The following is a 14,918-nucleotide window of genomic DNA, read 5'->3' on the forward strand; positions in this document are numbered from 1 at the left end:
TTGCCTATTTCAATCTGTCTGGAAAAATTCCCTGTGACAGCGAAGCATTACATATATCACGAAGGACTCCACTAATTAAATCAGAACAACACTTCAGAATTCTGTTAGAGAGTCCATCAACACCACTTAAGCTCTTGTTTTTTCAGTATATTTATAATTCCCTTAATTTCAGTGGGGGATGTTGGTGCTATTTCTAAAGGCATGAAGTTATGGGGAATGACATTCTTAACATGTTTTTTTGCTTCTTCAACTGAGCCCTTTAACCCTATTTTTGCTGCCACATTCAGAAAGTGATTGTTAAAAATACTTGCAACTTATGAATTATCACTCACATCATCATCATTTAGCTTTATTGCTGTGGTATGCTGTGCACTGTCAGGCTGCCCCGTTTCCCATTTGACAATATTCCATATAATTTTAATCTTATTATGCACATAATTAATTTCTGTCAGAAGACATAAGCTTCTCGACTTCTTAATGACTTTCCTTAAAATATTACAGTATCTTTTGTAGTAAGCAAGTAACGTCGGATCCTGACGTACTCTGGCCTGTCAGTATATTTCTCTCTTCCTCTTACACATCATCTTAATTCCCTTAGTAATCCACAGCTTACTTGACTTTGTAATGGCTTTTTTTGGATAAGGTTTAAGGAAAGAAACTGAAACATTGAGACAAATTTACAGTGAAATAAATTGAATTTGGCATCAGCATCATTTTTTTGTATACTTCATCCCATTCTACCTCTTCTAGGCTGCTCTTAAAATCCTGTACCCTGTTCGCATCAATAAGCCTCCCTGCCTTCTATGAACCTGCCTGAAACCCGTAAAGTGCTATGTGTTATTTCCATTAACTGTGCATCATGATCAGATAGTCCATTAACAACTGGGTACACATTAATTGTTTCTGCCTGAGCACTGTCTATGAAAATGAAAATGAAAATGTTATCGATACGTGACCTACTATCCTGCTGCACACAAGTTGGAAAATTTACAACAGATACTAGATTGAAACAACCAATCAAAGATTCTAGCTCATTTTTCCTATCCGTTTCTTTTAAGAAATCTACATAAAAATCATCACAGACCACTAACTGCTTCTTTTTGTTTGACAGGTAGCTCAACAATGCCTCTAGATTTTTCATGAGTAGCTGGAAGTTACCTTCAGGGGATCTGTAGATTGTTACAATTACTATAGAAGTATATTGCAGTAGCAACTCACAAGCACATGCTTCAGGAATCTGATCTACACAAAAACTATTTGTTTCAATATTTTTGACTTTGTGTACAGTTTTTGTGTAAGTAGCAACTCCTCCTTTTTCCATGTTGACTCTACATAAATAAAATGCTAATCTGTAATCCCTTAAATTTAACTTCTCCATACCTGCAGTTACATGGTGTTCAAAGAGACACAAAACATCTATACCTTCAGAATTTAACCCATTTTCTAGGCCTACAAGAAGTTCATCTATCTTATTTTTCAATCCTCTAATGTTCTGATGAACCACACAAATTTCATTTCTTCAGATACTGCTACGTACATTATGGCACAGTTCTGTTTTAATCTCTTTCAGTACTCTCTTTCTGTAACCTTACTCTAACCTAAAAAATGTGTCCCTCTGACTCCAGTAATCACAGGTATTTTGTTTTGTCTGCATGTGGCCCCCTTACATTTTCTGCAAGAAGATCAACTAATCTATCCTTCCCCCTCCTACCCTCCTATTCAGGCGCAGGCCATGACTAGAGTGACCCCACCTCCTAATTGTATCAACAGGCACAGCACAGATGTGAGATTTAGTTTCTGCCAACATTAACCCCCCCCCCCCCCTTTCAACACTCTGTTAACATGGTTGACAACTGTATTAACCCAGGGCTGGTCATGGCGCTGCAAAACATCCACAAACCCCACACAAGTGTGAGCTGTTGCTGCTCCTATTACACCACCACTGGCCCTCCTTTCATGGGAACTAGCTCCAGGTTATTAAGCCTCTCCCAGCAGATTGTACAATCTCCTCTCGGCCCTCTCACTGTGAGATCATTTTAACTAGGTTGCATATCAAGCACTGTCTTTTTAGCCAGCGCTATTTGTTAAGTGGTGGGGAGCTCATTGTGCCGAACTTTTGGCAGACTGCCATTTCCTGATGGATTGCCCTTTTTTTAACCACTTACGTTCCCGTTTGTGTTTGCCATCCAAGTTATCTGCTGTTATAGTGAACAATGCGCAGGCTGTCAACTGCATTTTACTTTTTATCCGGTGTAGCAATGTGGCAAATGCCACTTAATTTTTCATTCTGGACCTCTGTTTCTCTATGGGTATTTTATAGACATTTCTCCATGCCCCTGTTTTTAGCTGTCTTCTCTTCCATTGTTTGGGATTGACATGCAGTTGTTTTTAACTCCTCTCTTTGTCTTTGTGTTCTACACTTTTGACATGGGCACATATGACACTAGTTGTTTTTGTACCCTAAAACAAAACAAACAACCCATCACACTGTGTACTTTAGGGTGTGTGCATTGATGCCCCTCGGGTCACTTTCTGAGGGCTTTTCTTGTCAATTCTGATCAGTGTGTTTTCTTTGGCAACCCATAAAAGAGAAATAATAAAAAAAAGCCTTTGTGGTTTCAACTCTGGATGTCGTAGTTCTGATCTCCCATCACAGAAGAGGCATTAAAAGAAGGGGTTAAATGTGGGGTGGGGGTAAGAGGCGTGTGACATCCTTCCACCATATGACATGACCATAGTGGCACTAGGTGGAAATGTGATGAAATTTGCTGTTTATTTGACATCATCAACAGTGATGGATTTACATATAGGCCCACTAGGCATCGGCCTGGGGTCGGCATCTTAAGAGACTCATTTTAACCTTTTACATTTTAGAATAGCTGCACTTACAAATGACAAAATTTTTTAATAGTGTTAAACAACTTGCTAGTTTAAAGAAGGCTTAAGAATGAAAATTGACAATACAAGCTTGCAAATATACATGTTTACTTGCTGACTGAATGGAAATTTAACATTGGGTTTCCATCTGGTATCATATTCATGCTTGTTCAAGATATTATGAAGTAAGCTGTGAGGATGGCAATCTACAATACAGTGTTTGAAATGTCATTATTCTGATAATGTTGTCGGCTTCTACTTAACCCTACCATATTTTCCCTCAGGAAAATATGGGGATCCCTGAAAAGCTGTGATAAACTAATCAGTAGTTTCTTAAATACATGTATGGGCCTCAGTATGTAAAACCCAACTCTACTTATTTCTTGTAGATATTATGGGGAAGTGTCAGGTCAACCCTCTGATACTGTAATTAAGGTGAAAGTTCTGTGGTCTTCAGTATCTGAGCAATGATTTAATGACACCCATTTAACAAAATATGTTGATACTGGAAATGTTTTACATTTTTAAACACATGTTTATATGAAAATAACATAAGCAGAATATCTAATAATGTGCAAAATACACTTTCAACAGTTTAAATTTTTCTATCTATTTACTTAGTTACTTTTTTTGAAAAAAAAGGAAAGAACATACTTCTGTTTGTCTCATTTATTATGCTGCAGCCTTTACAATATCAAAGTTCCCACTCTGTGCAATCGAATAGTATGTGGCATTGCAAATTTTGTATTAAACTTCTTAACTAACCTTCTTTTTCTCCAAGGAAAGGTTATTTCTATTTTAGGTTGGAACAAAAGGTGCATTTGCATGTAGACATAACAGCAGTGTTTACACAAATGACAACACACCACATGAACTGCCAGTAAGACTACTTAAACTTTGTTGTCTGTCTGATCTGCCCACAGAAACCACTAAAATGTTACAAGAATAAGTGAGCTAAGAGTCAATCCAACACACCTTACTGCAAGAAATTGCAAAAATTATTTGCTTTTCAAATACCGGTAGGTGGTCTTGTGCCGCGATATTGACATTGACCTTGAACCCTCGGGCCGACGTGGTTCAAATGATAATCATTTCTGCAGAACACACTAATGTACATGTCCTGTGAATATAAGTGTCCTGTCTGTAGTTGTTCAAGGTTCTGTGCATGATAGCAATGGAGATACTATCGAAGACAGTGCTGCCAAAGGAGGGTTACTAAACTCAGCCTTCCGAAATGCCTTCTCAAAAGAAGACAAAGTAAATATTCAAGAATTCAAATCAAGAATCGCTGCCAACGCCAGTAACTTAGTAGTAGATATCCTCAGAATAGTGAAGCAACTTAAATCACTTAATAAAAGCAAGTCTTCTGGTCCAGACTGTATACCAATTAGGTTTCATTCAGAGTATGCTGATGCATTAGTTGCACAGGTCACGCCAGTATTCAAGAAAGGTAGTAGGAGTGATCCACTTAATTACAGCAGCAGGATTTTGGATGCAGCAGGATTTTGGAACATTTATTGTGTTCGAACATTATGAATTGCCTAGAAGAAAATTATCTATTGACACACAGTCAACATGGGTTTAGAAACCATCGTTATTGTGGAGCACAACTAACTCTTTATTCGCATGAAGTGTTGAGTGTTATTGACAAGGGATTTCAGATCAATTCCGTATTTCTGGACTTCCGGAAAGCTTTTGACACTGTACCACACAAGAGACTTGTAGTAAAAACTGCGTGCTTATGGAATATCATCTCAGTTATGTGTCTGGATTTGTGATTTCTAGTCAGAGAGGTCGCAGTTCGTAGTAATTGACGGCAAGTCATCGAGTAAAACAGAAGTGATTTCTGGCGTTCCCCAAGATAGTGTTATAGGCCCTTTGCTGTTCCTTATCTACATTAACGATTTTGGAGAGTCTGAGCAGCCGCTTTCGGTTGTTTGCAGATGACGCTGTCATATATCAACTAATGCCATCAGATGATCAAAACAGATTGCAAAACAATTTAGAAAAGATACCTGTCTGGTGTGAAAATTGGCAGTTGACCCTAAATAATGAAAAGTGTGAAGTCATCCATATGAGTGCTAAAAGGAATACATAAAACTTCTATTACACCATAAATCAGTCAAATATAAAGGCCATAAATTCAACTAAATACCTAGGAATTACAATTAAGAACAACTTAAATTGTAAGGAACACACACACAAAAAAAAAAAAAAAAAAAAAAAAAAAAAAAAAAATATATATATATATATATATATATATATATATATGTTGTGAGGAAGGCAACCAAGGACTTACTTTATTGGCAGGACACTTAGAAAATGTAACAGATCTACTAAGGAGACTGCCTATACGACGCTTGTCCGTCCTCTTTTAGAATACTGCTGCACGGTGTGGGATTCTTACCAGATACATTAAAAAAGTTCTAATAATGCAGCACGTTTTGTATTATTGTGAAATATGGGGGAGAGTGTCACTGAAACGATACAGGATTTGGGCTGGACATCATTAAAATAAAGGCATTTTTCATTGCAATGGAATCTCCTCATGAAATTCCAATCACCAACTTTCTCCTCCGAATGCGAAAATATTTTGTTGACATTGACCTACATAGTGAGAAACTATCGCCACGAGAAAATAAGGGAAATCGGAGCTCATATGGAAAGATGTAGGTGTTCGTTCTTTCCACACGCTATTCAAGACTGGATTATTAGAGAATTGTGAAGATGGTTCGATGAAACCTCTGCCAGGCACTTAAATGTGATTTGCAGAGTATCCATGTAGATGAGTAGTAGATGCTACTACATCCTGTGCAGATCCCTTCATTTCCGAATAACTATTGCACCTTATGAATTTCCTTACTGCATTCATACTGTATCAGAAGAAAGAAAACTGGCGTCCTACGGATCGGAGCGTGGAATGTCAGATCCCTTAATCGGGCAGGTAGGTTAGAAAATTTAAAAAGGGAAATGGATAGGTTAAAGTTAGATATAGTGGGAATTAGTGAAGTTCGGTGGCAGGAGGAACAAGACTTCTGGTCAGGTGACTACAGGGTTATAAACACAAAGTCAAATAGGGGTAATGCAGGAGTAGGTTTAATAATGAATAGGAAAATAGGAATGCTGGTAAGCTACTACAAACAGCATAGTGAACGCATTATTGTGGCCAAGATAGACACGAAGCCCACGCCTACTACAGTAGTACAAATTTATATGCCAACTAGCTCTGCAGATGACGAAGAAATTGAAGAAATGTATGATGATATAAAAGAAATTATTCAGATAGTGAAGGGAGACGAAAATTTAATAGTCATGGGTGACTGGAATTCGAGTGTAGGAAAAGGGAGAGAAGGAAACGAAGTAGGTGAATATGGATTGGGGCTAAGAAATGAAAGAGGAAGCCGCCTGGTAGAATTTTGCACAGAGCACAACTTAATTATAGCTAACACTTGGTTTAAGAATCATGATAGAAGGTTGTATACATGGAAGAACCCTGGAGATACTAAAAGGTATCAGATAGATTATATAATGGTAAGACAGAGATTTAGGGACCAGGTTTTAAATTGTAAGACATTTCCAGGGGCAGATGTGGACTCTGACCACAATCTATTGGTTATGACCTGTAGATTAAAACTGAAGAAACTGCAAAAAGGTGGGAATTTAAGGAGATGGGACCTGGATAAACTGAAAGAACCAGAGGTTGTACAGAGTTTTAGGGAGAGCATAAGGGAACAATTGACAGGAATGGGGGAAAGAAATACAGTATAAGAAGAATGGGTGGCTTTGAGGGATGAAGTAGTGAAGGCAGCAGAGGATCAAGTAGGTAAAAAGACCAGGGCTCTTAGAAATCCTTGGGTAACAGAAGAAATATTGAATTTAATTGATGAAAGGAGAAAATATAAAAATGCAGTTAATGAAGCAGGCAAAAAGGAATACAAACGTCTCAAAAATGAGATCGACAGGAAGTGCAAAATGGCTAAGCAGGGATGGCTAGAGGACAAATGTAAGGATGTAGAGGCTTATCTTACTAGGGGTAAGATAGATACTGCCTACAGGAAAATTAAGGAGACCTTTGGAGATAAGAGAACCACTTGTATGAACATCAAGAGCTCAGATGGAAACCCAGTTCTAAGCAAAGAAGGGAAAGCAGAAAGGTGGAAGGAGTATATAGAGGGTCTATACAAGGGCGATGTACTTGAGGACAATATTATGGAAATGGAAGAGGATGAGGATGTAGATGAAGATGAAATGGGAGATACGATACTGCGTGAAGAGTTTGACAGGGCACTGAAAGACCTGAGTCGAAACAAGGCTCCCGGAGTAGACAACATTCCATTGGAACTACTGACGGCCTTGGGAGAGCCAGTCCTGACAAAACTCTACCATCTGGTGAGCAAGATGTATGAAACAGGCGAAATACCCTCAGACTTCAAGAAGAATATAATAATTCCAATCCCAAAGAAAGCAGGTGTTGACAGATGTGAAAATTACCGAACAATCAGTTTAATAAGCCACAGCTGCAAAATACTAACATGAATTCTTTACAGACGAATGGAAAAACTAGTAGAAGCCGACCTCGGGGAAGATCAGTTTGGATTCCGTAGAAATACTGGAACACGTGAGGCAATACTGACCTTACGACTTATCTTAGAAGAAAGATTAAGGAAAGGCAAACCTACGTTTCTAGCATTTGTAGACTTAGAGAAAGCTTTTGACAATGTTGACTGGAATACTCTCTTTCAAATTGTAAAGGTGGCAGGGGTAAAATACAGGGAGCGAAAGGCTATTTACAATTTGTACAGAAAGCAGATGGCAGTTATAAGAGTCGAGGGACATGAAAGGGAAGCAGTGGTTGGGAAGGGAGTGAGACAGGGTTGTAGCCTCTCCCCGACGTTATTCAATCTGTATATTGAGCAAGCAGTAAAGGAAACAAAAGAAAAATTCGGAGTAGGCATTAAAATCCATGGAGAAGAAATAAAAACTTTGAGGTTCGCCGATGACATTGTAATTCTGTCAGAGACAGCAAAGGACTTGGAAGAGCAGTTGAACGGAATGGACAGTGTCTTGAAAGGAGGATATAATATGAACACCAACAAAAGCAAAACGAGGATAATGGAATGTAGTCGAATTAAGTCGGGTGATGCTGAGGGAATTAGATTAGGAAATGAGACGCGTAAAGTAGTAAAGGAGTTTTGCTATTTGGGGAGCAAAATAACTGATGATGGTCGAAGTAGGGAGGATATAAAATGTAGACTGGCAATGGCAAGGAAAGCGTTTCTGAAGAAGAGAAATTTGTTAACATCGAGTATAGATTTAAGTGTCAGGAAGTCATTTCTGAAAGTATTTGTATGGAGTGTAGCCATGTATGGAAGTGAAACATGGACGGTAAATAGTTTGGACAAGAAGAGAATAGAAGCTTTCGAAATGTGGTGCTACAGAAGAATGCTGAAGATTAGATGGGTAGATCACATAACTAATGAGGAAGTATTGAATAGGATTGGGGAGAAGAGAAGCTTGTGGCACAACTTGATGAGAAGAAGGGACCGGTTGGTAGGACATGTTCTGAGGCATCAAGGGATCACCAATTTAATATTGGAGGGCAGCGTGGAGGGTAAAAATCATAGGGGGAGACCAAGAAATGAATACACTAAGCAGATTCAGAAGGATGTAGGTTGCAGTAGGTACTGGGAGATGAATAAGCTTGCACAGGATAGAGTAGCATGGAGAGCTGCATCAAACCAGTCTCAGGACTGAAGACCACAATAACAACAACAACAACAACAACATTCATCTCTTGGTGTCCCTCTACAATTTTTACACCCCCCCCCCCCCCCCCTCCTTCCCATTTCCCTTAAATACTAACGTGGTTAACCATAGAATGTATCGTACTGACCAGTCGCTTCTTCTGGTCATTTTGGACCACAAATTTCTTTTCTCCCCAATTCTATTCAGTACCTACTCATTAGTTATGTAATCTTCAGCATTCTTCTGTAGCACCACAATGACTGTTTATCATTCATGTTTCATTTCAGTACATGGCTACACTCCACACAAATACTTTCAGAAAAGAGTTCCTAACACTTGTATCTATATTTCTTCTCATATTTGACGGAAGCTTATTACACTAAACTCTTGCTGATACGGCCCTCAGTAGTCCAGCCTCGCAGTAATCCAGCACACTTCCAGCTTCTAGTCTTTCAACCTGAAATGATGGCTACAATAAAGAAATTTGGTCTGCAAAAATGTTGTTAGTTAATTACAATGTTCGACGTTCCTGTACACTTCGAAATTGGGGCTTTCCTTATGGCTCATTATCATTGCTTCTAAAGGAAAACACGTTACGCTAGACCTCAAGCAGAAACTCGAAATCAGATATAAACTGAATTGAGGTTCTTCACAGAAAACCATTGCTACTGGTAACAGTGTTGAATGAACAACTATTTATGACCAAACTTCAGCAGAAAAGAGGTAATCATAAGCTCACAGGAAAGTTACGATGAAACTAATGAAGAAGACGATATAGGAGGAGAGAACATGAGGATATCTCAAACCACTGGTGCTGATGCTGGAGACATCTTCCTGGAGTACATTATGAAACAATTAGAAACATGGCACAACCTCTGAAATGCTTTTAAAGCCATTGTGTAATAAAGTATACTACCGTTGCATATCATCATGGTTACAACTAACATTTGGGACATGTTTCATATTGAATGTTGAGTGATACTAATACGCATGTACACACACAAGTGCTAAGTTTTCTGTAAAAATGAATGTATCTTTTGATTTGATAAAGTACGATCCCTATGTGTTTATACTAAATTTTAGAAACTCTCAACAATCCGGCACTTCCGCTTATCTGGCACCCATATGTGTGAGGAAAGGCCAGTTTAGCAAGAGTCTAATGTATTCACATCCATCAACTAACTTGCAAGACATTCCTCTTTTATATTTTTGATCAGAAGAAATTTTGGAAAGGAAACTGCATTAAGAATGCACAAACATGTATTAAATTTAATTTTTATCATATCTGTGAATATCTTCATTGCCAAGAAACATAAACTGTGTTTAATTATTTGGTAGATATCCAGTGCTATTTTTAACTTGCTTTGCTGGTGTGTGTGTGTGTGTGTGTGTGTGTGTGTGTGTGCGTGCGCGCGCGCGCGCGCGCGCGCGCGCGCGCGCGCGCGCCTGCACCAGGCAGAATGATATGAACATGTTATACAGAAGAAACCCCCAATTCCTTACTTGTTGTGGTAAGTATGAGGGTGTTCAAAAAGTAAGTTCCGATTGGTCGTGCAATGGAAACCACTGTGAAAATCCAAGATGATGTGTTGGGCAGTGCCTCTGTTATACCCATCAAACACATCACATCGCTCTTTTCAGTTCTGAGTGCCCAGTGAGCATGTAAAGACGCCTAGAAAATAGTGTCTCCAACCAATGCCTGGTGAGAAATTTCACCTGAAGCTATGCAGCCCACATAACATAACTGTTGTGCATTTCCTTTTTCAAGACAACTCTCAGCTGCATTCTGCATGGTCAGTGAAGATGTTCCTTCAGCATTTTTGATGGGAAATGTTTGATCACCCAAAATACAACCCGTAAATGGCTCCCTCTGAATTTCATGTCTGCTAACATGAACCGCTGGCTATGAAGACAACATTTTGGCACAGACAATGAGCTGTGGACTAGCGTAGAGAATTGGCAGAAAGCAATGGTGACTGCCTTCTGTGATGAGGGCATTGGAAAGCTGGTACAACGCTCTGATAAATTTCTGATAGGCAACGATGTACATAAGTAACTGGAACTTGTAGTTAACTGTTACAAATAAAACATTTTTAATTTTCACAGTGGTTTCTATTTTGTGGCCGATCGGAACTTACTTTCCGAATATTCCTTATATTGAGTAATGTAAAACTGCAATTTTGATCTATGTTCTTTGAAATTTTGTGTGATATGTACCACTTACAGGTTTCTGGTTTTTCTTATGCTGTGACTCAGGGGACACCTTCTGAAAAATAGTGATGTCATTTTCCAGGGATTCAATTAATTACACTGAGTTGGGGTGCATTGTTCAAATAGACACATCGTCTTCCGTCAGTTCCTTCATGATCGTCTTGCATGCATGTGAAGTGGATGGTATTTTTGTCCAGTTTAAACTTAACTTGTGACTTGAAAGGACTATGTGCATTAATTCATGTTTGGAGGGAGCAGGATTCATAACCTCCTGGCCTTTTGCATTATTATTATTATTATTATTATTATTGTTGTTGTTGTTGTGTCACATGTGTAGTTTAATTGTGAATTTTCCTTCTACAATATATATATGTGATTTTAGGTTACATATCCAGTCACAGTCTCTTGACATTGTGTATAACCCTGCTGCAGTGAAGTCTTTGGTAGACTTCTTCACAAGGCCACATAAAAAACCAGATGCGGAGTTGAGGCTTGCTGCTCGCCATCATTATGAAGCAATGAAAAAGAAAACAAAAGAAGAACTTTTACGGAACTGGGAACAAATGCTTGAAGGAGAAGTAGTAAGATATTTCATTTTAAGATTTAACTAAAATTAACACTCATTTAGTGCAGATTTATTAATCTGTATCTATGCTGCTGCACATTTTTCTTTATTTCTTTGATCAAAGAATAAGCTTTAATGAAAATGTCATTGTACACTCATTAGGAACTGAATTGGACAAACATACTAAGTAGCAAGTAACACTCCCTGTCTCCCTGATGCTAGCAGCAATGCAGTGTGACATGGGTTTCATTAGATACCATAAACACACTGCTGTGGTTCATTACCCTTTAACTTTTACCACAGTTCTTGGAGTTTCCTTGGAATTAGATTTAAGGCCCACTCCAGACATTTGGAATATTACTCCAAACAGTATGACTCAATTTAGGGGTGATGGTTTTGTGCACTGTCTGACTGAAGACACAGGTTGCTTATGGGCTACTGTAAGCACAAAACTAGATGCACATGTTTGGGTTGTGGGTTCCTATATTGCCTGCCAACAAGACATGATGGCAGTCATTTCAGGAGACCCATTTCATCCTGTGTAAATATCCCCATTCAGCAGTTCCTCCTCCACTTGCCTCAGCAGTGTCTTTCAGCTATCAGGATTTGCTGACTCCTGTGGTCTCATTGTTCTCATACCCAGTGATCAGTTGTACCAACATATACTGTGACTCCTCAGTCCAAAAGATCTTTCTATAAGCTTCAAACATCAGTTGACAGTATTCCTGCACTCAAGCTAATCTCTGTGTACTATGCCATACAGTGAGCAAAGTAGAGGAAAATTGGGCAAAATTGTGCTCTTGAGGTTTAATAAGCAATATACTGAAGGAAACTTCACAAATTACAATTATATTTTAACTGGCATTTCATCTGACTTCTGCCTAAACCCGTGTCTAAAATTTAAACTGTAATGCACACTCAGTATAAAATGTAATGCAAAAATTTAGTCTTACTACTGTTGTAAGAATGCATTTCTGGTGGGGTGGTGGGGATAAATTTGTGCATTATTACTAACCCTTCCAGAACCACTGGTTACAACTGTGTACACTAAATTTTACTGTCTCTTAGTTGAAAAACAAATATTTTCCCCAGTGGAAACCTCATGCATGCGTTTGTGTATGTTCAATATTTTTATCACATACAAGTGCTACCAAATTGTTGGGATTCACTATAAAAATATCAACAAATCAATATAGCAGTGCACAGCAGCTTATGAGCACCAGCAGGGCCACTGAGAGCCAGAACTGGGGGCAGGCCCAGATGTGTGATTGGGCCCCATCTCCAAATACAGCAGCCTGATTTTATTGTTATTTTAGAGAAGGTTTGACATGATTTAAATGTAATACAATTCTGGCAAAATTGGAGATAAACAAAAAATGCACACTGGGATGAAATATAGAATAAATGTAATTTCTTATTAAACACTGAACATATCTTCACTAATGCAATTGGTCCGTTCACAACAGGACACAGTGCCATTATGTTCCAAAAAGCCGCACTCAAAAAATTGATTTTTCAGGTGGTCATATCTCAGATTCTATTGATCACAGAGATAAAGAGTCAACCGTTTTGGATAGCCCTCGGTCTAGTGACCATTTGTATACCTATTGGGAGATATGGCATACTGTAACTATTCTACAGTTCTAGGTCAAATTTTAAACATAACACACTTTTTCCAGCCCATGCAAATTGAGCTCTTTTACATTAGGTGTGGTGTAGAATGAACCTCAGGTGGCTTATAAAATCACTGTTTGTTAGTGGGTGATTCCCAAGAAAACCATGATTTTTTGGTATGAAAGTATCAGTTATGAGGATGGCCAGTTCTGTGTTTTCTGTTCATGTCAGATCGTCAAAAAATATTGCATTGTGTTCGTGAGATGACATTCCCTGGAAACTTGAAAACATTTTTTGGTATCATTATGTGCTACCAAGATCTGGAGGTTCCAGTTTTGTCATACTTATGCAGTAAAATATGCATGTAATATCCAGTCTGAAGGTAAAATGTTTTAATAGACATTGTGGACACATGGAAAGAGTTCTAAGGTCATCACAAGGATTCTGAGGTCACCAAACTATGCTTTTAATCAGCACTTGTCACCAATTAAACTTTATGATGCGCTGTCTCGGTATAATGGGCACTTCACACCTGAACAAATGTGTCCAAAGTGGTAACAAAAAGTGGGCTAAAAAGGGTCTTAACATATATAAAAGGAAAGTAAAATGACTGTCAAAAATTATGTAAAACTGGAAAGACTGCAAATTCAGTAAAATGTTTCTGATAACTTTGTCACTTGTTTATGGTACAAATAGTAAAATGGGCTTTTCAATGAATTGTGATCAATGAGCAAAGTACTGATAAAAATGCAAAGCAAATGATTTTGTATCCACCTTATATTATGTGCACGTATTTGTTGTTTGTAACATATATCAATGTATATAAGTGTGTCAAAGTGTAAAAATAAACTGTCATAACTTTACTGACCTATAGAATTGGTTTTATGTAAGTTGCATTCACTGCTGTAGCAAGGAAGAGAGGGGCAATAGTGGAAAAATCCTCCTGCCACAGCATAAAAGGGTGAATATGAGGTCTGTTCAAAAACTTCCAGAACTTTGTCCACAAAATTTTTCTATGCTTACCGTATACTTATTGTGCTTGGTCTCCTCCAAAAGACTCTCCTCCCCAATTGATACATTGCTTCCAAGGCCGTTTCTATTTCTAGAAGCAGTCTTGGTACACCTCTTGCTGGATCATGCAAAGTGCTATCTGCCAGTGTTTTTACCTCATCTATCGTTACAAATCTTCATCCTTTCAAAAGTGTTTTCAACTGTGGAATTAAGAAAAAGTCTACAGGAACCAGGTCTGGGGAGTACAGAGGATGAGGCAGCACAGTGATTTCCTTTTTTGTGCAATAATCACGCACCAACAGGGTTGAATGTACAGGTGCATTACTGTGATGAGAGAGCCATGAATTGTCTTGCCACATTTCAGGCCATTTCCTTCTCACATTTTCTTGCAGGCATCACAACAGGCATAGTACCATTGATTAACACTTTGTCCTATAGTATGAATCCATGATGAAATAATCCTTCAAAGTCAAAGAAAACTATCAGCATAGCTTTGACATGTGACCTGACCTGACGACTTTTTTTGGTCTTGCAGAAGATTTCCTGACCCATTGTGAAGACTAAAACTTGGTCTCAGCGTCATAACCGTAGATCCACGTCTCATCAACAGTTGTGATTCTCTTACAGAATATCTCATTCTCATTCACACAATCCAAAATCTCTTCACAGATTGCGAGGTGAAGATCTTCCTGGCCTTGACTCATGAGCCGTGGCATGAACTTGTTGGCAATACGATGGATTCCAAGATGCTGTTGTCAGTATTTCATAACAAGATCCAACTGAAATGTTGCATTCTTCTTTAATTTCTCAGACAGTCACTCTTCGTTTGGCATGCACAGTTTTGTTGACATTCCTGACATCGTTGGCAGATGTCGAAGACCATCCTGAACAAGGA

The 14,918-nt window shown here is 38.5% G+C and overlaps 1 protein-coding gene across 1 annotated transcript in view; it reads left to right on the forward strand.

Annotated features, from left to right (window-relative positions):
- The window catches only part of LOC126174771 (intermembrane lipid transfer protein VPS13D), a 531,199-nt gene that overhangs the window by 51,877 nt on the left and 464,404 nt on the right, over nt 1-14,918 (forward strand). The window contains 1 exon segment of the mRNA XM_049921112.1: nt 11,216-11,414. Within this exon segment, the coding sequence (XP_049777069.1) occupies nt 11,216-11,414 (199 nt within the window).

This window comes from Schistocerca cancellata, chromosome 3, assembly GCF_023864275.1.
Source record: "Schistocerca cancellata isolate TAMUIC-IGC-003103 chromosome 3, iqSchCanc2.1, whole genome shotgun sequence".
NCBI lineage: Eukaryota > Metazoa > Arthropoda > Insecta > Orthoptera > Acrididae > Schistocerca > Schistocerca cancellata.